A 22,867-nucleotide genomic window follows, 5' to 3' on the forward strand; every position below is an offset into this window, starting at 1 on the left:
CTAACCTTACTGATCTTCCTCTAGGTCCCAAGCTGCTCCCTCTGCCTGGAAGTCTGTCCTACTCTTTCCATGGTGAGATCCTGAGCACGTTCAGGTCTCAATCTAAAGGCCACCTTCTCAGAGAGACCCAGGCCCGACCACCCCTTTGACCCCACCCAGGGTAAGTCTCCAGCCCTCCCACCCCCTGCTTTCCCTTGCAGCATTCTGTTCTTCCGCTCCCTAGCCTCAGCACCTGCTCCATTCGTGTACGTGCTCATTCCCCTGTCTACTGTCCCTCTCCCTCCTAGACAGCAGGCTCTGGAGAGCAAGGCCACCGATGTCTTGTTCTCCTTTGTGTCCCTGGTGACTGGCACCAATCATACATATCTGTTGGTTGAATGAATGAATGAAGAACACTACTTTCTCCTTGACAAATCTAGGATTGACATGCATAAAAGAAAGAGCGGGCATTGCTTCTCACTCTAACAAAAGAAAGCAAACCGGTCCCCCATCAGAAGATTGAGACGAACTTCCTACTTTATACAAAGCTTTTCATTCAAAATCCAGCATGTAGTGCCATCATCTGCCCTTGAATCCAGTGCCAACTCTGATGGTCACAGTTCCTAGACACAGGGTCTTACATAAACCCCCCATTTCCTGGGGTCAGAAACATCTCTCAGGTACAACCCAAAATGTGGTGATGACTCTCCAGCGACTACCTAATAGCAATGTCAATTTCAAGCAGCAAGAACCAACTAAATCCTTCCTGGGAAAGGTCGCAAGGTGGAGAAAGAAAACAGCCATTTCAGAGCCAGAGAGAACTGGGTGAGCCCCTCCACCACCTATGACCTTGTGACTCTGGGGAGATTGTTAAGCCTGAGCCTCTGTATCTCAACTTCTACGTCTGGAAAGAGGAACAATAGTGCCTACCTCACAGAATTGCTTTGAAAAGTAAAAGACAGCTCAGAATGGTGGCTCACACCTGTAATCCCAGGACTTTGGAAGGCTAAGGCGGGCGGATCGCTTGAGGTCAGGAGTTCAAGACCAGCCTGGCCAACATAGAGAAACCCCATCTCTACTAAAAATACAAAATTTAGCTGGGCGTGGCGGCTCACGTCTGTAATCCCAGCTACTTGGGAGGCTGAGGCAGGAGGATCATTTGAACCTGAGAGGTGGAGGTTGCAGTGAGCCAAGATCATGCCACTGCATTCCAGTGTGGGCAACAGAGCGAGACTCTGTCTCAAAAGCAAAAAAAATAAATGAGGAAGGTATAGAAAACCATGAGCACAATGCCTGGCCCCAAATAGGCCTCAATAAATGTTAGTACCTCCCAGTCCCAGAGGCTCTTTCACCCAGGAGGAAATTCAGGATCTCAAAATCCATGAGTTCCCTATGGGTATAGGGCGAAACTTCCCAAGGAAATATGCTCTTTGATACTCAGTGATAGCGTTAGCATTTGTTAAGCTGGAAGAGAGGTCTCAGGTTTTCTGCATTCCTCCTTGAGGAAAAGGGCAGTGCCTGTCTTAGGTGCTAAAGACTCCCCAGGCTCTAGAATACACCCTGGCACACCACAAGTGTGTGTATCAGTGGATGAGTGAATGAATGAAGTCCCTAAAAGTAACATAATTTGATAGGCAATTGTTAAGTTCAACCTCACAAGTGGAGCCAATGTAGCTCCAATAACAACAGCACACGTACCTTGTGGTTTTCTGTGTTAAACCTATGACGTCCAATAATTTCAGGGGTGATCTCCATTACATCAAAATAAAAACCTGAAATAAAACCAGGAAGAGATCAGCTGTCATTAGTCAAAAAACAGAAGATCGGCTTTTCAACAGACTTAGAACAGGGCTAAATGACCCCATATCCCTGGGTTCCCTGGCTCCTTTCATCCCCCTGATAAGGCCTGTGAATATTCTCAGTTCCTTTTCTCCAACAGGATAGAAGGGAACCAGAAAGCCCAGAGCTAGCTTTTCTCAGAGACAATTCTTCCTGCTCTCACCTGGCAGCTTGGAACAAGAAGCAGCTGCCCAGCCAATCCTAAAATCCAACACAGGTTTGACCAAGGGAGGCAGGCCCCTCCCTGCTCAGGCCTGCCCAGACACCGGGCACTTTTCCTTGTGCCTGGGGCAGAGGGCTGTGAACGGGGATGCACCAGGGTAGAGGCTGCCCTCTCTGATGCTGTCACCAGGGGCTGGGAGGGGGCAGAAGATATAGCAATGGCCTGATCTCTGCTCAGAGCAGAAGCCAAGGACAGTCTTACAGCCCCACCCTCGCTCAGAGCACAGGGTTCCACACCAGCCTGTAAGACCTGCGTAACAGCAGTGCAGACAGACAGAACTCCCTGGACTTCTCCACAGCCCTCCTCTCCCCCAGCTCATGGGGCCCCGGGCACCTCCAGTGGTAGCTGCTGACCCCTCACAGGCCTGGGCATCCCCAACCAGCCTACCCAGGTTTCCACCGTTGCCCATCTCTGTGGACTGCAGTGCCTTAGAGAACTCGCTCCAGGAACAGGACGCAAACTCATCACGGATCTTCTCTCTCATGAGGGAGCCATTTTTAAAGCTGCAGAAGAGGGCACAGCTCTGAGTGAGGGGGCTGGTGCATGCTGACTGGACCCATGAGTTTCAGTGAGGAGACCCAGGCAGAGGAACTGCAGGTCAGGCTGGACCACAACCCCCAGGCAGTGCACAGCAGGCTCTGAAACTTAGGCATCGGAGGCTCTTCCTCAGATTCCAGGTCCCTGCACGTCCCTGGGAAGCACCAGAAACACCCTTATCTTGGGCTGTTTACAGAGGAGGCTGACATAGAGGAGCCCCAGGTAGGAACAGGGAGCTCGGGTTTCTGCACATTCTATCATATGCACAATGAGGCAGGGTGGGCTGGGCTAACTAGCCACATTCTCCAACAGTTCTTAGGGCCTAGGAGCTCAGAAACTATCTCCCTCAGGGGCTTTGGACGGGTCTCCAAAGGCCTGTGGTCAGAGCACAGAGCACATCCCTTCCAAGAGAACCGTCGGAAGGCAGGCTGTCCTTCCCGCCATTTGCTGAGGGTCCACCACATTGTGGACAGGCCACAGCAACAATGTGAGGTAAATGCTCTTACCCTTCCCATCTCATGAGAAAAGTGTGGCTCAGACACGCCACACCATGGAGTTGGCCCAAGGTCACACAGGGTATTGGTGGTGAGGATAGGATTTGAATCTGGGCTGGAAGGACTCAGGGTCTTGGATTATTCCTCACCCAGCTCTGCTGTCAGCAGGAGCCAGTGAGTCCCGGGGGGTCTCAGTTGCCCAGTAGAGCCTGGAAAAGTGGAGGGAGTCACTCCAGAGCTTGGTGGAATGACTTGGGGTCCTCAAGATAGTGCCAGATCTGCCTGCATTTCCTCACCCAGCGAATGGTGCCAGCTAACACCCAGGCTCACCACAGGAGCGCCATGTAGTGCTGGGGGTCAACCGGGTTGCAGAAGATGTGGCCTTCCAGGGTGGGCATGGGCTCTTGGAGCCAGAGAAACAGGGTGTCACTGGTGCCCAGGCTGACCTGGAAAGAGACGGGCAGAGCTGAGGTGCCCTGGGCTTTGCCCACACATGCTGCCCTCTGCCAGTGACGCGCTACACTCCACCCACCCTGACCCCATCACTTCATTCCTCATGCTGCAGACCTCAGATGCAAGGCCACTTTCTCAGAGCCCCTTCTGACCCTCCCACACCAGAGGAACCAGGAGCCAGCTCCCCAGGTGCAGATTCCACGGTCTCCTGTGCTAATCCCCACAACTGCAGCAAAATAATGGTCTGGGTGATGGTTGGCTCCCCACATGACTTTCCCACTAGAAGTAGGAAAGCCTGAGTTATGTCTTCCTTATTCATCTGGGCTGTTCCCAGCCCTCTGGCCCCAAGTATGACCCTCTGCCACTGCACTCACTAAGACTGGCCACTGTGAAGCAGGCAGGGGTCCTGCCTATCCAGCAAAGAACAACGACCTTCTGAGAAAGATGTGCGTCCCCATTCCCTCCCTCCCCTGCCTCTGGAGCCAGCAGATACTCTGATAAGTAGCAGACATGCTGCTGGGACCCAGATCCTGGTGCTGCTTATCAGAGTGCGGGAGTGAGTGTGGAAACCGAAAGAGCCAATAAGAAGTCACTTACCGCAATGTCACCTTCCTCCAGTCTCATGCCTGCCAGCGACGCTGAGAATGGGAGGGGAGCTCCTGGTTAGCTGGCGGCCACGTGGGAACCACAAAGCAAACCACAGGGCTCTCTAGGCAGGAGCACAGCCCCCACCTCCAACTCCCACCCACACCCTAGGGTGGAGGCAGAAGCAGTGGGGCTGAGTGCTCAGGAGGCCATAAGAGAAAGTCATAGAGGTCAGGGGGTGGAGTCTCTGTGAGCAGGGACTCTGATTTGAGCTGTGAAGTCTCTTCCCTGAAGGGGTCCAAACATCCCTCCACTGTCAGGCACTCCTGGGAGTACAGAGAACCAAGGAGGCCAAGACAAGACACCAAGGATACACACAGCAGCGAAAGACAAAGGCGGTGATGGAAAAGCAGGGGCTTAGTTTCTGTTCCGTCTGTGCCCTGCCTTAGACATGAGGCCCATAACAGCAGACTTTTTTTTTTAAAGAGATATAAAGGTGGGGTCTCACTCTGCTGCCCAGGCTGGAGTACAGTGGCATGATCATAGCTCACTGCAGCCTCCAACTCCCAGGATCATGCAATCCTCCCACCTCAGCCTCCTGAGTAGCTAAGACTACAGATGCACACCAGCACACCTGGCTCACAACAGCAATCTTCATCTGCCTTGTTTGCTGAAGTGCCCCAGCGCTGAAAGAAGGCCTGGCACATAATAGGCATTCACCAAATGCCGAGTGACTGAACATGTGAGCAAAGGTGAAATGGGAGTGAGGACAGGTGCACTCACACACTGCCACTGAGGTTCAATCAGCAGTGTGTGTCAGAAGCCTTGGACCCAGGGATCCCACCTTTGAGAACTTACCCTGTAACAACAGAGAGACAAGACCGAATGTGCATCTCGACATTGCACTACCCAAACACTGACGCAACACCAACCGCCATCCATAAGGGACCGGTGAAATAAATGCTGGGACAGCAGAACTCTAGACAACTGTTAAAATGAGGAAGGTACTGCCCATGTTGATTAAAAGAAACAATGCTTACTATGAGCACAGAAAGAAGACTGAAAGCACAAAAATTAACCTTCCTAATTACGGTTAAAATTAACTTTTCTAGTTAGGGTTAAATGTAACCCTAATTTGGTGGATTGTTAGAAAAAGACCAACTCTTCCTGGGGCAGGGCTGAGAGGCAGCAGTTAAGGTGTTATTCAGTGTAGCCCACCTGGCCTTCCTTCAGAGATCCGAGGGCCCTTCCAGGAGTGGCTTCAGGACTACCCAGAGGAGAGGAGGAGGAAGAGAAGAGGCTAGGGAAGGAGATGAGGTGTCTAGATGAGAAACAAGCCATTGCTGCAGAGCAAATGACAGGGCAGACTTAAAACCATGTCCTAGAGGAAGGGTTGGAGGAATTGAGCTATTCATCTATGGAACAGAAAGACAGGTTAGGAGTGGGGTGGGCATGACTGCTTTCCTTAATCACTGAGCGGTTTTCACCCGGGGAGAGCAGGCTGACCAGCTCCTGAGGACAGAGTCAGAGCTAAGATGGGGCAGGCACAAGGCGTCAGGTGGCAGGGTGCGGTGGGGATGACCACAGAAGGCTTTGCCATGAGGCTGGACTGGAACTCTCAATCGTCCAGCACTGATCCAGTCAGGCTCCCTGGAGAATATAACTCCCTGAGATACTCACCTGGGTTGTCCCCAGTGAAGGCCACCACTTTGCATCCTGGAGGAAATCCGTAGCGCTGGACGTAATAGGAAGAAATGGCTCCCTGAGGGATGGGGACAAAGTGAGGGCGCTCTGTTGAGGTGAACCCTGCCTGCCCGCCACAGCCACCCAGCCCTCAGGCCATAAGAATGTTACAGGCTCCAGGTCAGCAGTGCTGAAGGAATCTTCTGCAGAGCCTGGAGTCACATCACTCCCTGTCACAAACTGGGTGTGTCCCTCCTGCTCACAGTTTGCCAGAGGAGCCCAGGGCAGGTTTGGAACCATGAGCATGAGGTCCTCTCAAAAACTGCTGATCTTGAGATTTCAGGTAGTAAGGACAGACCAACCCTAACTTTGTGCTTGCTTTATAAGCTCCAAATTCTGGATATAGCATTTAAAACAAACAAACAAAAAACGTAACAGGACACCAGTAAGCAAACTCATGGGAGCAGATCATGCCTCGCACACTCGGTCTATCACCCCGCGACTGGATTAACAACAATCGGGCGCAAAGTGCAGAGGACAGTGTTCCAAGGAAAGTAACCAAAAAAGGCGGTGTTCAGGAAGTGCATTCTGGGCACCACCTTCCAAAAGAGGGAGGACGAAGAACACGAGTCCTGCCTGGTCCCCCCCACACACCTGTGTGACAAAAGAAAATGCCTTTTCAGAGTCAGTGTTGCTTGTCTGCACAGGCTCCTTCTTGGAGGCATGTGTTCTTGCATAAGGCAAACAAAGCCTGCTCTGAATTTCACATTCAACTAAAAGCCATGTGTGGACTGCCAGTCCCGGTGGCATGGCTGTCTTCTGTCTGCCCTTCCTCTGTCTCTCTGAGCTGTCCTCTGTCCGGGTCTTGCACTGTCAGCTTCCGCAGGGCCGCGTGGCTCTTCCTCTAGCTCCACACACTGGCCTCACGGCACACTTTGGACACTGATGGTTTGGCTTTGATGTTCTGCCGCATGGTGGCAAGGCAGTTTTCAGCATGTCAGTGTGAATCATACAAGAAAAATGGCTGAGCGTGGTGGTTCACACCTGTAATCCCAGCACTTTGGGAGACTGAGGCAGGAGAATTCCCCAGTCTGGGCAACATAGTGAGACCCTGTCACTACCAAAATAAAAAAATTAGCCATGCATGATGGTGCATGCCTGTAGTCCCAGCTACTTGGGAAGTTGAGGGAGGAGGGTCATTTGAGCGCAGGATTTGGTGGTTGCAGTGAGCTATGATCATGCCACTGCACTCCTTGGGTGACAGGGTGAGACTCTGCCTCTAACAAGAAAACAGAAGTACTTCCGTGGCTGAGACTCCCAATGCAGGGTACTCACAGCAGCCCCTCCTCCATATGGCCCAAGACTCCCAGCTCCAAGACTCCCTCCAGGCCTCAGGGTGCCCTGTCCCTTCTTTACACCAACACTCTGTCCCACCCAGAGTTCTTTCTGGTCGTTCTGGCTCTGTGGCAAGCATTTTCCACCAAAGGGCCCCAGGGCAGGACCCAGGTCTCTCTCTCTCTCTCTCCACTCCATTGTCCCCAGGACAGCCAAGAACAGGGCTGGCCAACCAGGATACACCAGGACATTCACAGCCCGTGTCCGGGTGGGGCCGCTGTGACGGGTAAGTGTTTTTGCCATTACCCGTGGGAACAGGCACTATCTTAAGTTTTAGACATATTAACTCATCTGATTTGCGCAACAGCCCTGTAAGATGAACAGCATCATTCCCTTTGATCCAGATGAGGAAATCAACACCCAAAGTCACAGAGCTGGTGGAAACAGGACTCAGTCCCAGGCAGTCCAGTGCCAGCATCTTTGCTGCACCAGCCCTGCTGGTATTTCTTTCTATTTTCCCCAAGGCTGCCTCCTTCAAGCTTCACTGGTAGTCCCTAGTCCTAGAACTTCAGCACTCTGCATTTTTTCTTTAGCTGTGAATCACTTGCCATTTTTATCCCTATTCTAATAAATTTCTAGAGGAATTTTCCAAAGTCCCCCCGACCATAACAGTAATCTATACATATCTATACATGTACCTGAGTACCTACTATGTGCAAGGTACTGATCCAGACAGTGACTTACGTCTTAGGCTAAACCGAAGACCCTGCATGTGTATGCCTGTGGGTGAATGCACAAACAAGGGAGTTGTGCAGCCTGTATGTAGCACATGCGTGTGTGCTACAGTGCTTCCCAGGTAGCTGCCTGCTCTTAAATGAGCCACATCGCCAGAAAGGAGACCTACCACAACTGAGCATGATGGTACCGGTGGGCCAAGCTTCTCCTCTAAATGAGGTGCACAGGAGCCAAGGCAAGCCTGGGACCAGACTTTATCCTGTATCTGCAACAAATTCATTCCAGAACCTGAGGACGGAAGGAGACAAAAGACAGACACATCTTGAAAACGGACCTTTTGTGAAAATGCACAAATGTGGCAGAGGGCAGATAATTCTCTTGCCACAACTTGTACCTGGAGCTCTCCCTTCATGGAATATATGCACGCTGTGTTGTTCCAGAACCAGAGAACCAGAGGCCAGAGGGGCTCTTGGAAACAGATAGCATCACACCTCCTCTAAATATTCCTCATTGGCTCAAACACTACAGTCAGCTTGGAAATCTGCTTTTCAAAGATCTCCCGGGGGAGCTGGAACTACACACTGAACCACTCTGAACCACTCTCCATGTCCCTTAGATTTCCAAGTCAGCCCCCAGGGATCTCAGTCTAACTGACTTTTCAAAAAAAGCTCTCAGACTCCTCTAAACTTCCTCCTGGTCACTGAGATCAACCTGCTGGTCCTTTCCCAAAACATCCTCCTTCTCCCAAGGCTTCCCCTGAGGATGGGAAAGGAGGGGAAATCCAGAGCATTGGCGGAGGGACCTCCTCCTCCACTGGGCCAAGGTGGAGGCAGACAGAGGTGGACTGGGATGCTGATGGTGTCACCTGCCCAGGTGAAGTTAGGAGGTGACGTCTCAAGTGAGTGAAGGGGAGCAGAGTGGAGGGCCCAGCTGTGGCTGAGGAACGTGAACCTCTGCGATGCCCCCTGGAGCAGCGTTGCAGTGATCAGTCCTGGGGCAGGTGTGTAGAACACAGGTGGACATGCAGCCTACTCCAGGTTTACTGTTCTGTGGAGCTAGCTGTAGGGAGACCTGTCGCCTCCTCCAGACTGAGGGAATCTCAGCACCACTCCTTAGCCACTTTCTCTCCTGAAACCAGAATAATGCCTGGCATACAACAGCCCTCAAAAACTTCCCATGAGCTCCCACGAGGCTCAGAGCACCCCGGGCTCCATTGTGAAAGCCACGTCCATGGGTCTGGGCTCCAGCCCTGCATCCTCCACCCACATTCTATCCACACTCTTCTCACTCTTAGACTCATCCAAGAGTTCCTGCAGCAGCCTCCTCCCAGCTTTGCCTCCTCACTGGCACCATCTGCAATTTGTTTTTGTCAGGATTTTGATTCTAGAAGCTCACAAATCTCTGGAGTTCGCCAAATGTGAAAGAAAAACTTTACTAGCTCCTTGCAGGAGCCGGGCTTCATGATCACCCCTGCTGATCCTCATCTCCTGGTGCTCACCCCTTGTGAGGTTCCCCTCAACACCATACTGGGTCAAGTGTGTCTAGTGTGTGACCAGTAAGATAGGACTCGGCAGCTTCTGCATGGCCTGCCCCCCGTCTCCTCCCTCCCTCTCCGCAGTGTCACTAATAGCCTCATAAAGAGGCCCATACGTGAGGAACTGAGGCCTCCTGCCTGTAGCCCTGTGCATGACGCTGGAAGTGGATCTCCAGCCCCAGTTAAGCCTTCAGATGACTGCAGCCCCGGCTGCCAGCTTGACTGCCACTCCTGAACCAGCATCTCCCAGCTAAGCTGCCCCCCCATTACTGGCTCTCCAATACCAGGTGAGAAAATAAACATGGTGGTCTTCAGCTGCTAAGTATTGGGGTCATTTGTTGTGCAGCAAAAAATAATGAATACACTCCCTTCCTGGCAACAGATGACAGGGCTACAAGACTGGTACCTACTTGGGGTAGATGGGGCTCCCACTGCCTGCATGCCCACATGCCACATGCATGCTGCCCAGGGACCCACCCCAGACCCCAAGGCTCACCATCGCTGTAGTCAATAGGGGAGTAAGAGCCAAGGAACAGGGAAGCAGCAAAGCTACTGACCAAAGAAATTCTCTGTAAAAGAAAGAAGCAGTGAGGCAACTCACTCCCACACACCCTAGCTAGTGAATGCTTCTGACACACAAAGCATGGAAAAAAAGTTTCCAATTGGACAGGGAAGCAGAAACTTTGAGCAAAAGTCCCAAGTAATAGTGGAGACTGTGCATCTCAGATAAGAGCAGCAGGAATACCATGAACAGAGTCCTCAGGAGAGCATTCATTCTCTGCAATTTCTGATGGGCCATAAAACGGCCAAGTTCAAAAGAGACAAAAAGCAAAAGCCCCATGAGAAACGGCTTAGGGAAGCTGCCTTTCCATCCAGAATCAACATCCTGGGGAGTGTGTGCCCCGATTTCCTTCCTCTGGTCACAAGGGAAGTGGATGTGTGGCCTCAGGACTAACCAGGACACTCTAAGGAGTTCAGAAAAGCTGGCTCCTCAGAAGTCACAGACTCTGAGCACTAGCCAGAAAAACAGAGGGTAGATTTTCGATGCCACCCTGAGGTTCTGTACTTCCACATGAGCATCGTGGGCCTCTGGAACCATGGAGAGACTGTTAGCAGCTCCTGTCCTCTGTCAGGCCAACTTCATTCCACATACAGAATTTGGGGAGGGTTTTCACCCCTCCACCCAAAGCCTACATTCATTAGCTACAGACTAATCTGGAACCTCAAATCATTGAAAAATAAACCACATGTTAATTTATAAGATTAAAAAGGTTCTTTGGTTTAAAGTGAGCTGATCATTTTCTTATCACAAGATGAAAATCCCTAGCCAGGGTGTGGGGCTGTTTTTCAGGCAGCATTAAGGGCTGGCATCAGCAACAGTGGAGCCAGGAACGAACCTGGGTTCCTGTGACAGAGGCTCTGGCTGAAGGGCCACAGCTGGGGACACAAAGGCCCAGCACTATACATTTCCAAAGAAAACACTGACTCCATGCCAATCATGTGCCTGACAGTCCTCCTGAGTTAACCACATAGGAAAGTGAGCAGACACAGCCTGCTCAGAGGCCCAGATCTTCTCCTCAGGTGGTCTCAGAAACACGTCAGTCCCCAGTGCTCCCACCTGGACCCTCACCCTCACTCTTTTGGTCAGGAGAACCCCTGCTTCTCTTTCCCACATTCCATTCTTCCCTTCCTCTTTGGAAATGTCCCGACAATGAGAAAAAAAAGCAAATCGAATATATCATTTGTTAGTGTCTGCTTATCAATGTTTTCAGCCACTGCACATAAGACGTATCTAACATATTAGGAAAGGAATTCAACTGCGACTTTCAATCAAACAGGAACATTTAACCAACCTCTGTGTGTGAGTAGGCCTTGGGGTTCTGCTGGTAAATTTTTGCAATTTGGTTTCCTGTAAAACGCTGGAAAAGGAATATAAATTCTTAGGAACCCAAATCCTACACAGAATGAATCATCACCCTCATAAAGTAAGTTTAACGTAGCATGCTCTGGATAGGAGCAGCTATCATAAAAGTTTTTTTTTTTTTTTTTTTTTTTTTTTTTTTTTAATTTTTTTTTTTTTTAGGTTTTGGGGTACATGTGAAGAACCTGCAAGATTGTTGCATAGGTACACACATCATAAAAGCTTTTAAAAGTAAGCCCCAACTGGGGGCAGTGGTGTGTACTTGTAATCCCAGGTACTAAAGAGGCTGAAGGGAGAGGACCTCTGGAACCCAGGAGTCCAGCCTGGACAACACAGTGAGATCCCACCTCTAATAAATAAATGCGTCTTTTTAAAGTCAGCATTAAATCTGTTTGATATCTACTGAACAATGCGAATTTGGCCTTTGAATCCTTAAAATGTCCTTAGTAATCAAAGACCCAGGCAGTAAACAATGGCTCTGCACCCACAGGACAGAGAAACGAGAAACTTCTGGGCCTTCCTGGAGGGCCTCTCCCACATCAGGACTGGACAACACTGAGTGAATAACCCTTGCTCTTCACACAGCAGGGTGACTATTCTGACCGAGGCACCAGAGGTAGGATCTGGATATTTTCCCCATCCACATATTCGTATTTCAGGCGGCCCAAGTAGGGTTGGCCGTATCGCCAAAGCTTCCACTCCAGAGAGGTCATGTGATCCAGGCTGGCCTAATCACAGTCACCTCTGGGGACATGGCTGAACCAGTAGAACTTTCTTTTTTTTTTTTTTTTTTGAGATGGAGTCTTGCTCTGTCACCAGGATGGAGTGCAGTGGCACAATCTCGGCTCACTGCAACCTCCGTCTCCTGGGTTCAAGCAATTCTCCTGCCTCAGCCTCCCGAGTAGCTGGGACTACAGGCGTGTGCCACCACACCCAGCTAATTTTTTGTATTTTTAGTAGAGACAGGGTTTCACCATATTGGCCAGGATGGTCTCGATCTCTTGACCTCGTGATCCGCCCGCCTCGGCCTCCCAAAGTGCTGGGATTACAGGCATGAGCCACTGCGCCTGGCCCAACATTCTTTTTTTTTAAAAAAAAACAAACTTTGCCAGGCACTGCACTAAGTGCTTTATATGCACTGACTTCTTTTAGCTTCAAACCTACCCAAAATGTAATCCTGTTGTAATCCCCAGGTTACAGACAATGAGAGGAGGTGCCCTCCCCACCCCAAGTACAGCACCTCCATGTCAGGAGCACAGCCACGTGCACACCCAGCCTGGCCTGGGAACACATAGGGCGGCAGGTGGCCTGGATCAGGACCCCGGGCCGAGTGTCTGTTCCTGGCTCTGCAGGGCCAAGACCTCCACGACCTCATGTGAACCCCGCAGAGGCAGATCACCCACTATGCCTCCAGAGCCTGCAACCAGACCACCCCCTGCACCCAACTCCATCCCCAGCCTACCTCATAGGCGCGGGAGCCTGTGAGGCAGCTGAGAGCCTGAGCCCCGCCCACGGCAGCCTCCAGCTGGCGGCACTGGGCTGTGGTGCTGGAGTCCATCCATACCGGGCAGTCACTGATGGAGAAACAGGCCTAGGAAGGAGGGCAAAGGCGCAGGCTTGAGCTCCATCCACTGACTTGGAGAGCTGCTGGTCACACCGCCCATCATGGCAGTCGTGACGCTTCTTCCTAGGTAACCTTGGTTGGAGACACATGGGCTAGCCCTCTGTGCTGTAAGCTAGAACTGACCCAGTGGGGCCTCTCCCCAAACGCCTGAGGTTGAAAGGCTCTTCTGCTGAGGGTGCCCGAGCACAGCTACAACATTGAGACCGGCAGGCCTCAGGACCCACAGGACTTGGGCCTCTCCTCCCCGCTTTGCAGAAGTTTCTCAGAATCACGCAATGTAGCCACAGTTACCTGCAGCTGCTGGTGTAGCGGGAGGTCTGGTGAGAGGCTTCTCAGTGCCTGCTGGGCTCCAGCCTGCCAGTATATACTTCCGTGTTGCTGTTGGGAAACCCAAGCACATGTTCACATGACCACACACTGGAGTCACAGCCTCCTGGAGACACAGAAAGACCCCAGACCACATGCCAAAGAACCAGGCTCCACCACCTGCCCTGCTACTTCTTAGTCACGAGCTCATCACCTTCCTGAGACTCGGTTTCCACTTCAAGAAAATGGGGAGGAACTCTGCCCTGTCTACCCTACAACTTATAGAAAAGGTCCAAGAACAAATTATTGTTCTGGATTTTGGTGGCTTTTGTAAACTGCACTTAAAGACATTGCTCGTAATATTATCTGAAATTCATTTATTTATTCACTCACCCCCTTCATTCATGCATTCATTCATTCAGCAAACATTTATCAAGCACATAGGTCAAGCCAGGCTTGGGGCAGGTGAATAGTACATTGCCCCTATTCTTCAGGCTAATGGAGTTGAGTCAGGGAAAGGGACACAAATGTACAATTACAAAACCCTATGGAGCTGCAGCAACAGGGCTGTGGGAACAGAGGCCCCTAATCGACTGGGTACAGATGGGTGGACGTGGTCATATCAGGAAAGGGTCTCAGTGTGTGCTGCATGCAGAGAATCTGTGTGGCATTCTAAGCAGTGGGCCTGAGGCTGGGTTGGGGGTAAGTGACGGGCTCAAGAGTGGGCAGCCTGAGCACTGGGAGCCTGAAGCCATGCTCAGGAGGCCGGGGCTTATCTTGGAGGTCACGGGAACCCTGGATTACCAGGGGAGCGGTATGGACGGGGCTGAATGTATGATGGGCTAATGGGAGTCATGGGGAAGGCGGGGGGAGGTGGGGAGGCTATGGTAGAGGCCTGGAGAAGAATGACAAGCAGGTGGCCTGGGGGACAGAGGCAGTGCTGGCGGTAGAGTCAAGAGTCATAGGCAAATCAGTGAGACATGAAGACCCCTGGATGTGAGGTGGGAAGGTGGAGGGGTCAGAGATGACGCTTGAGTTGTGCCCTGCGTGGATGGGGAGAATTCCCTGAGAAAGAGAGCCCAGAAAGAAGGAGGTCTGAAGGGAGACAGCACCCAGTCTGGGACATGCTAAGTTTGAGGGGGTCAGGGAATATCCAGGAGGGAGATGGGCGTCCAGGCCCGGGGTTCAGGTGAGAGAAGTGGACAAGATCACCCAGGGAATCTCTGTTGTGTTTAACAAGAACCGGAACAATAAATTCCTGTTAGGCCACAGAGGAAGCCGCAGCTTCAGAAAAACTAGTTGTACTCTAGGGAGGATATGAAAAGACGGTAATCCAACGTGGAGAAAAGTGATCCCCGCACAGCCAAGGGACCGGATGAGATGGACTCGGGTCCTGACTCCCACTCCCAGCACTGTGTGATCTTGGGCAAGCGGCATCACCTCTCCGTGCCTCACGTAAACATCAGTGATAATAACAGTAGCCCAAGCTTTAATAAGGTTTACTGCGTATTAATAGGAGGCACCGGGCTATGTATTTACACTCACAATGACCCTATGACAGATGAGAATACGGGGGCATCAGAAAGCTGGACGACGTATCCCAGGTCACTGCTGATAAACGGCAGAGCCAGGCAAGATGCCCTGAGTGTGTACCTAGCACTCCACAGCACCACCCTGCAGAATCATAAGGACTGAGCTGGATGACAAATGGAAAGGCCTCAGAGTTGTATCTGGCATGCACTAAACGCTCGGTCAATGTCTTTTGATATCGTTATCAATACTCTTTCCACTGCTAAAACTACTATCATTATTAGTATCATTTTTGACTTTGCTTTTACTTTCAGTAAATAGAAAGGCAATTGTGGTTCCCCCAAGCAGTCATAATAAATCCAGGTCAATTGCTTCCTCCATCCCCTTCAGAGGACCTCTCCTCCGTGCTCTCACCACGAGTCCTATTTTATATAATACTTTTCCTAAGAACTGTCTCAGATCCTTTTGCAACGAGACAAGTTATACAGTCTCCAAGGTAAAACAGTTGTAGGGATTTTTACTCACAGTGAAATTTGTGCCGTGGCTGTCAAGAATGAGCCTCTCCCCTCCAAGGGGAGCCATCTCCTCGACACCCGCACCATTGCCCAGGTCACCCCTCACATGGCAGACAAAGCCTGCTGCAGACAAACCTGGCCTGCCCCGGACAAAGCTAGGACTTGAGAGAAGTCAAAGCCCGAAGCCTTCATCTTCTCCAAGATGATATCCAGTGCCTGAGAAGAAAAGCAGAGCCCACCATGACTGTCCAGAAGCACCGAATCAGACATGCAAGCCTCAGAATTGAAAGGCAAGTGCCTGCCATTACAGCAGAGGACTGGGCAGATGATGAAGCAACTGATGACTCGGGAGTTGTAAGCACTACAGGGCATTAATTAAACAAATAGGTATCAATCAAATAAGGTCAACTATGCTAAAAATATTTTAAATAAATGGAATCATAAACCACCAATCTTCAAATTTTACTCTCCCCTACTTTTTTTGTTTTTGAAACAGAGTCTTGCTCTGGCTCCCAGACTAAAATGGAGTGGCACAATCTCAGCTCACTGCAGCCTCGACCTTCCAGGCCCAAGTGATCCTTCCATCTCAGCCTCCTGAGTAGCTGGGACTACGGCCACATGCCATCATGGCTGGCTAACTTTTGGGTGTTTGTTTTGTTCTGTTTGTTTGTTTGTAGAGATGAGGTTTTGCCATGTTGCCCAGGTTGGTCTCAAACTCCTGGCTCATGAAATCCGCCTGCCTCTGCCTCTCGAAGTACTGAGATTACAGGCATGAGCCACCACACGCAGCCCTGCTTCCCTAATTTGTGACTTCCAAACTCAGGAAGAGCATAAACAAGGTAGCTCAGGCCAGGCGAGGTGGCTCACATCTGTAATCCCAGCACTTTGGGAGGCCGAGGCAGGAGGATCACTTGTGCTCAGGAGTTCAAGATCAGCGTGGGCAACATAGTGAGCTCCCATCTCTACAAAAAATGAAAAATTTAGCTGGGTGTGGTTGCATAAGCCTGTGATCCCTGCTACTCAGGAGGCTGAGGAGGGAGGATACTTGACCCCAGGAGATTGAGGCTGCAGTGGGCCATGATCACACCACTGCACTCCAGCCTGAGCAACAGCAAGAGACCTTACCTCAAAAACAAACAACAAAATAAGGCAGCCAACTTTTAGCTTCTTTAATTTGCATTTTCAACCCACTATATTAGTGATCTGGCTTCACTGCAACAGGAAGTGAACAGCAAAGTAAAGAGCTCCCATGAGAGCAGAGCACCAGGCCTAGGCTCCCTGTGTCCAGGAGCTGGAGGCTGGAGGGAGTGGGTAGAGATGGTGGCCACCTGTTCCAGGCCCCTATTCCACCCTCCACTGTAGGCTGGACTCTTCCTTCTAGCAAAACCCAATGAGTGAGATGGATGGTGGTGCCCAGCAGACCTTGACATCACCCCTCCTAAGATTTCATGGCAGGACTTAGAGATTCACTCTGACTTGTGTTTTCCTGAGGGCAAAGAAGCCCCTCCCACTTTTGCCTGACTCTACCATCCCCAGCCTTTGCAACCCTGGCTGTGGCTGCCAACTCTATCCACGCCCACCAGACCTTGGGCAGGGAGTGGGGCATGGCTGGAGCAGGGGCTGGCAGAGCTAGGATCAAGTTTGGTCCACGAGGCTGCATCAGATCAGAAATCACCCTGGCCCCACCCCAAGCCTGGCTCTCACCCACTGCTCACCTCCCCAGGTGAAGGCCTTGGCCTATCAGATGCCCTCGATATCATCACTGGGACCTCTTGACACTGACTCTTGCCTCTAACCCCGAACCCTCCCACTCTGCCCCTTGGTCTGGCTCAGCCCTCCGAAGTACAGTCTATCTGGTTTGTCTGGGGAAAATCCATCCTCGACCCTAATTCTCCAGTGTATGAGTCAGGGTTACACCAATAAAAAAGAAATCATACTAGTTATTTTTAACAAAAAGAGTTTAATACGGGGAATTGGTTAGATAGGTATTGGAGGACTGAAAAAAGCTTTTGGCAGGCATGCACTTAGCTGGTCTCCAGTTTCAGGGACTTGGGGACCCCGCAGCATGTGAGGAGGTAGACCCTGGCACTACCATGCCTGTCTGTGCTGTCCACAGCCCCTCCAGTGGCCGCCTAGGTCACCAGATTTTGCCACAGGGATTCTCCTTTTCTGTTGATCCTCAGCAGGCAGGCCTGGCTTGGGATTGAGCTGAGTCTGACTGGGCAGGCCGTAACTCACCATTCTGAGTGCTTAGGGAGCTAAGGGATCTTGGAGGCTGAGCACTAAGACCCTAAGGGGTTTGTATTTCTTTCTCTCTTTTTTTGAGACAGAGTTTCATTCTTGTTGCCCAGGCTGGAGTGCAATGGTGTGATCTCAGCTCACCACAACCTCCGCCTCCTGGGTTCAAGCAATTCTCCTGCCTCAGCCTCCCAAGTAGCTGGGACTATAGGCGTGTGCCACCATCCCCAGCTAATTTTTTGTATTTTTAGTAGAGACAGGGTTTCACCATGTTGGCCAGGCTGGTCTTGAACTCCTGACCTCAAGTGATCCACCTGCCTCGGCTTCCCAAAGTGCTAGAATTACAGGCGTGAGCCACCACGCCCAGCCTATGTTTGTATTTCATGGTACAAGGGAGGCCACAGGGCCTGACTGCAGAGGTTGGGAAACGATTTGCTCTGTGGCATTTTAAAGATGGTTACGGCAGGACTTGCCATTTGCTGTGGCTCCAGTACCTGAAAGTCCTTTGTGAGTCCTCTCAGCCTGGGAGTGTTGGCACCAGCTGAGGCTGAGCCTGGTCCCAGGAGCCATGCCAACTCCACTTTCCCATGAGGACCTGGTCTCAACAAAGGCTCTCATCAGCTGCCACCTTTGGGCTTCCTAACAAATCACTGACTCTGCCAGTGAGACAGGCTGGGGACAGAAAGAGAATAGGAATCCCAACACTTACCTGGACCCACATTAGGACTGGAGAAGTGACTGTCAGCCCATCCTTGTGCACATGAACACCGCCCCGAGTCCTGCAAGAAAAACAGGGAATGCAGGCCAGAGCCTCAGGGCAGGCGGAGCTTGCAAAGCCAGGAGAAGCCCTGTGGTACATGACCCTGGAAATGTCCAGATGAAGGAGAATCTTCCCCAACCCCAAGTGGGAACTGTTGATTGAACAGGCACAAGGGCTGCTAAGATGAAAAGAGCAGACAGGCAAATTGCCCAGAGTGGCCCAGAGGTGGCAATTCTCAGAAAGCGCCTTCTAAAGAAGCCTTCTAAACACAAGAAAGGCTGACCCTGGGTGAGTGCAGGATTAGACTATAAAAGCCTCTCAAGCCCCACAGGTTCGGAGAGGTAGAGGAGGGGCAGCCACGCAGAGGTGCTGCGTCCGAGGGAAGAGCACCTCTACTCACAACAGACCCAGCGTCCTTGGACTACAGGCTTTGGCAGTTTGCCTGGAACCCTCTCTTCCCACCCTCCTCACCCCTATAAGACCCCAGTGCAAAGAGCTGATTTGATAAAAATCCAACCCTTTTAACTATGTGTTAAAGAGAAAACCAAGCTCAGAATCTACACCAAGATGCTATTAGACAACCATGTGATCCAGCCTTTCAATTCCTAAGGATCCAGCCAAGAGAAATGAAAGTCTAAGTCCATAGAAAGATGTGTATACAAATATTCATAGCAGACTTATTTGTAATGATTCGTTGGAGTCAACCCAGGTGTCCCTAAACAAGGGAAGATAATTTGTAGTGTATGTAAGTGATATCATAATACAGAGCATGAAAAACTATGAACTATCGATATGCACACAATTATAACTTATATAGGAACAGACTGGAAGACACAAATTCATCTATACTGAGAAAAGAAGGTGAATGGTTACCTAAGTCTAGTGGGGAATTTTTGGGGGGTGATATAAACATTCTGTATCTTGATTGTGGTGGTAGTTTCATAGCTATAGGTCTATATCTGTCAAAATACAGTTAATTATATATTTTAATAGATGTCATTTTTTGTACATAAATTTTACTCAATAATAGGGATTTTTTAAAAAGATACTATTAGGGAAAAAGAGGAAGAGAGCAACAAAATTTTACTATAGACAAAAAAAGCCCACCAAAAAAAGTTGCCTCTACAAAACTGATAAAAGCTGTAACCAGACATTCTACCATGCATTTAATAACTTAAGACTGGCATTTCAGCTGGGCACGGTGGCTCACACCTGTAATCCCAGCACTTCGAGAGGCTGAGGTGGGCAGATCACCTGAGGTGGGGAGTTTGAGACCAGCCTAGCCAATATTATGACACCCTGTCTCTGCTAAAAATACAAAAATTAGCCAGGCATGGTGGAGGGTGCCTGTAGTACCAGCTACTCGGGAGACTACGGCGGGAGAATCGCTTGAACCCAGGAGACGGAGGTTACAATGAGCCTTGATCACACCACTGCACTCCAGCATGGGCACAACAGAGCGAGGTTCCATCTCAAATAAAAAATAACAAAACAAAGCTGGCATTTCTAGCTAAGAAGGAAGACCAGAGCAACCCCATGCCCCGAAAGCACCAGTCCCAAATGGTTTCACAGAAAAACCCTACCAAATAAAAATAGCAAGTATTTCTATACTATTTAAGTTGTTCCAAAAAGAAATTTTTCCAGTTATTTGTGAGGTAAATATAAAATTGATATCAAAACCTAACCAGTACTGTACCAAAGCACAAATAGCAAAAGGAAAAAAGTAGGAAAATTAGACTTTCTCAAAATTAAAAACATTGTTTCAGAGGATCATTAAGAAAGTGAAAAGACAGCCCACAGAATGGGACAAAAATCTTGAGATCACATATCTGACATGGGACTTGTATCCAGAATATATATTAAAAAAAACTTTTACAACTCAATAATAAAAGAGAAATAACACAGTTTTTAAAAATGGGCAAAAATCTTAATAGACATTTCTTTAAAGAAGATATACAAATGGCAAAGATATTCAACATCATTAGATAAATGCAAATCCAGATCACAGTGAGATAGCATTTCACATCCATTAGGATGGCTGTCATTTGTAATTAAAAAGGCAGTCAACAATAAATGTTAAGCAAGGATATAGAGAAACTGGAGCCCTCATATACCACTGGTGGGACTGGAAAACGGCACAGCCACTTTGGAAAACAGTGTGGCAATTCTTCGGTATGTTGAACAAAGAGTTACCATACGACCCAGCAATTCCACTTTTAAGTATATACCCAATAGAAATGAAAATATATGTCCACACAAACACTTATACATTGCATTAGCTTGCTCAGGTTGCTACAAAATACCATAAACTAGATGGTTTAAACAACAGGCATCTATTTCTCACACTTCCGGATGCTCATAATCAAGATGCTAGCAAATTCAGTTTCTGGTGAGGGTTCTCTTCCTGGCTTGCAGACAGCCATCTTCTCACAAGGCCTTTCCTCTGTGCATCTGTGCATGAAGAGGCTCTACTTCTTTGTTTTTTTTGAGACAGAGTCTCACACTGTTGCAAGTCTCACTCTGCTGCCAGGCTGGATACAGTGGCAAGATCTCAGCTCACAACAACCTCCACCTCCCAGGTTCAAGTGATTCTCCTGCGTCAGCCTCCTAACTGGAACTACAGGCATGCACCACCAAGCCCAGCTAATATTTTTGTATTTTTAGTAGAGACAGGGTTTCATTATATTGGCCAGGATGGTCTCGATCTCTTGACCCCGTGATCCACCTGCCTCAGCCTCCCAATGTGCTGGGATTACAGGCGTGAGCCACCACGGCCGGCATGTGTCTCTCCTTCTTATAAGGAAACCTATCAAACTAGGGCCCTACCCTTACAACCTCGTTTCATCTTAATTATCTACCTAAAGGCCTCACCTCCAAATATACTGTCATGATGAGGGTAGGCTTCCAACATAGGAATTCTGGAGGGCCACAATTCAATCCATAACATATATGGATGTTCAAAGCAGAATAACTCACAATAGCAAAGAAAGCAGAACAACTCAAATGTCCATCAGTTGAATGGATAAACAAACTGTGATATATCAATGCAATGGAATATTACTGAAACACAGAAAGGAATGAAATACTGACACGTGCTATGACGTGGATGAACTCTGAAAACATTATGCTAGGTATCTGGTTCGAGTCAGTATCTGAAATAAAGAAAAAGCTACAAAAATTTTTCTAAAGAAAGCATTCTGCTAAGTAAAAGAAGGCTGTCACATGGCACCACATATCATATATATTCATGCCTATGAAATGTCCAGAATCGGCAAATCCAGAGACAGAGAGTGGATTGTGGTTGCCACTACTGGCAGGAGAGGGACTATGGAGTGGATGCTAATTAAAACAGGGTTTCTTTTCCAGGTGGTGAAAATGTTCTAAGATTACAGAGCAGTGACAGTGGCATGGTTCTTTGAATATACTAAAAACCTTCAAATTGTACATTTTAAAAGAATGAATTTTATGGCATGTGAATTATATTTCAATAGAGCCAGTATTTTCTTTAAAAAAGATATGAGGGAAAAAATTATGTTCATTAAGGAAAAACACATTTCTATGGCTTCATGCAGCTGAAGTTTCTTTCTCACTCATGTAACGCACAATCATAGGTGGTGAGGAACACGAGTGGGGAGCGAGGAGTTCTGCTCCACACAGTCATTCAGGAACCAAGTGGCTCTGTCATATTCCACATGTGCTTCCAAGGTTGCTCTGGGTACCCACATCAGCCAGAAAATGGGAAAAAGGTCAGAACAGGAGGTTTCAATAAAAGGCTCTGCTTCACAGGTAGCTAACAGGAGCTAGGGGCTGGCTGGCTCTTAGGTGAAGAAGTTGGGGTAACAAGGCCACATATATCCAACTCTCCAGCAGGGTAGCCCCAGCTTGCTCATTTAGTGGCTGGGCAGAGTTCCAAGAATGACAGCAGAAGCATGTAAGGCTGCTTGAGGCTTAGGCTTAGAACTGGTGCAATGTCACTTCCCCTGTTCTACCAGATAAAGCAAATCAACAGGCCGGGAAATGACTCCTTGATGGAAGGAACTGCGGTCACGTTGCAAAGGGTGTGGGTACAGGGAGGAGTGAAGCATTGTGGTCATTTTTGCAATCTACCAAAATGGGCAAAATCCATATGTTAAACATATTAAAACACAAGTGAAGTATTAAAAAAAAAAAACAAGAAAGACTTGAACAAATGGAAAGTCCTAACATGTGCTCAGACAGGAAGACTTAATCTCATCAAGTTGTCAATTCCGCCAAGTTAGTTTATAAAGATAATACGATCTCACTAAAAATATTAATTGGCTGGGAGTGGTGACTCACACCTAATCCCAGCACTTTGGGAGGCTGAGGCGGGTGGATCACCTGAGGTTAGGAGTTCAAGACCAGCCTGACCAATATGGTAAAACCCCAACTCTACTAAAAACAAAAATTAGCCGGGTGTAGTGGCATGTGCCTATAGTCCCAGCTACTCAGGAGGCTGAGACAGGAGAATCACTTGAACCCAGGAGGTGGAGGTTTCAGTGAGCCAAGATTGCACCACTGCACTCCAGCCTGGGCTACAGAGTGAGATTGTCTCAAA

At 49.3% G+C, this 22,867-nt stretch overlaps 1 protein-coding gene across 5 annotated transcripts in view; it reads right to left on the bottom strand.

Moving 5' to 3' along the window:
* XYLB (xylulokinase) overlaps positions 1 to 22,867 on the bottom strand; it is a 60,371-nt gene that overhangs the window by 29,358 nt on the left and 8,146 nt on the right. For 4 of the 5 annotated variants that reach the window (XR_005196839.1, XM_017508390.2, XM_037731316.1 and 1 more), the window contains 12 exons: positions 18,241 to 18,310; positions 15,429 to 15,509; positions 13,234 to 13,320; positions 12,781 to 12,909; positions 11,251 to 11,316; positions 9,894 to 9,966; positions 8,033 to 8,151; positions 5,791 to 5,872; positions 4,123 to 4,163; positions 3,403 to 3,518; positions 2,429 to 2,544; positions 1,678 to 1,751 (listed from right to left, as the gene is read on the bottom strand). Coding sequence is in view for 4 of the 5 variants with exons in the window: in XM_017508390.2 (XP_017363879.1) it covers positions 1,678 to 1,751; positions 2,429 to 2,544; positions 3,403 to 3,518; positions 4,123 to 4,163; positions 5,791 to 5,872; positions 8,033 to 8,151; positions 9,894 to 9,966; positions 11,251 to 11,316; positions 12,781 to 12,909; positions 13,234 to 13,320; positions 15,429 to 15,509; positions 18,241 to 18,310 (1,054 nt within the window). In the remaining variant the exon portion in view is untranslated. The remainder of the gene's footprint in view (positions 1 to 1,677; positions 1,752 to 2,428; positions 2,545 to 3,402; positions 3,519 to 4,122; positions 4,164 to 5,790; positions 5,873 to 8,032; positions 8,152 to 9,893; positions 9,967 to 11,250; positions 11,317 to 12,780; positions 12,910 to 13,233; positions 13,321 to 15,428; positions 15,510 to 18,240; positions 18,311 to 22,867) is intronic. The other variant, XM_037731317.1, reaches the window with a different exon arrangement.

The sequence above is a fragment of the Cebus imitator genome, unplaced genomic scaffold (genome assembly GCF_001604975.1).
Source record: "Cebus imitator isolate Cc_AM_T3 unplaced genomic scaffold, Cebus_imitator-1.0 Scaffold391, whole genome shotgun sequence".
NCBI lineage: Eukaryota > Metazoa > Chordata > Mammalia > Primates > Cebidae > Cebus > Cebus imitator.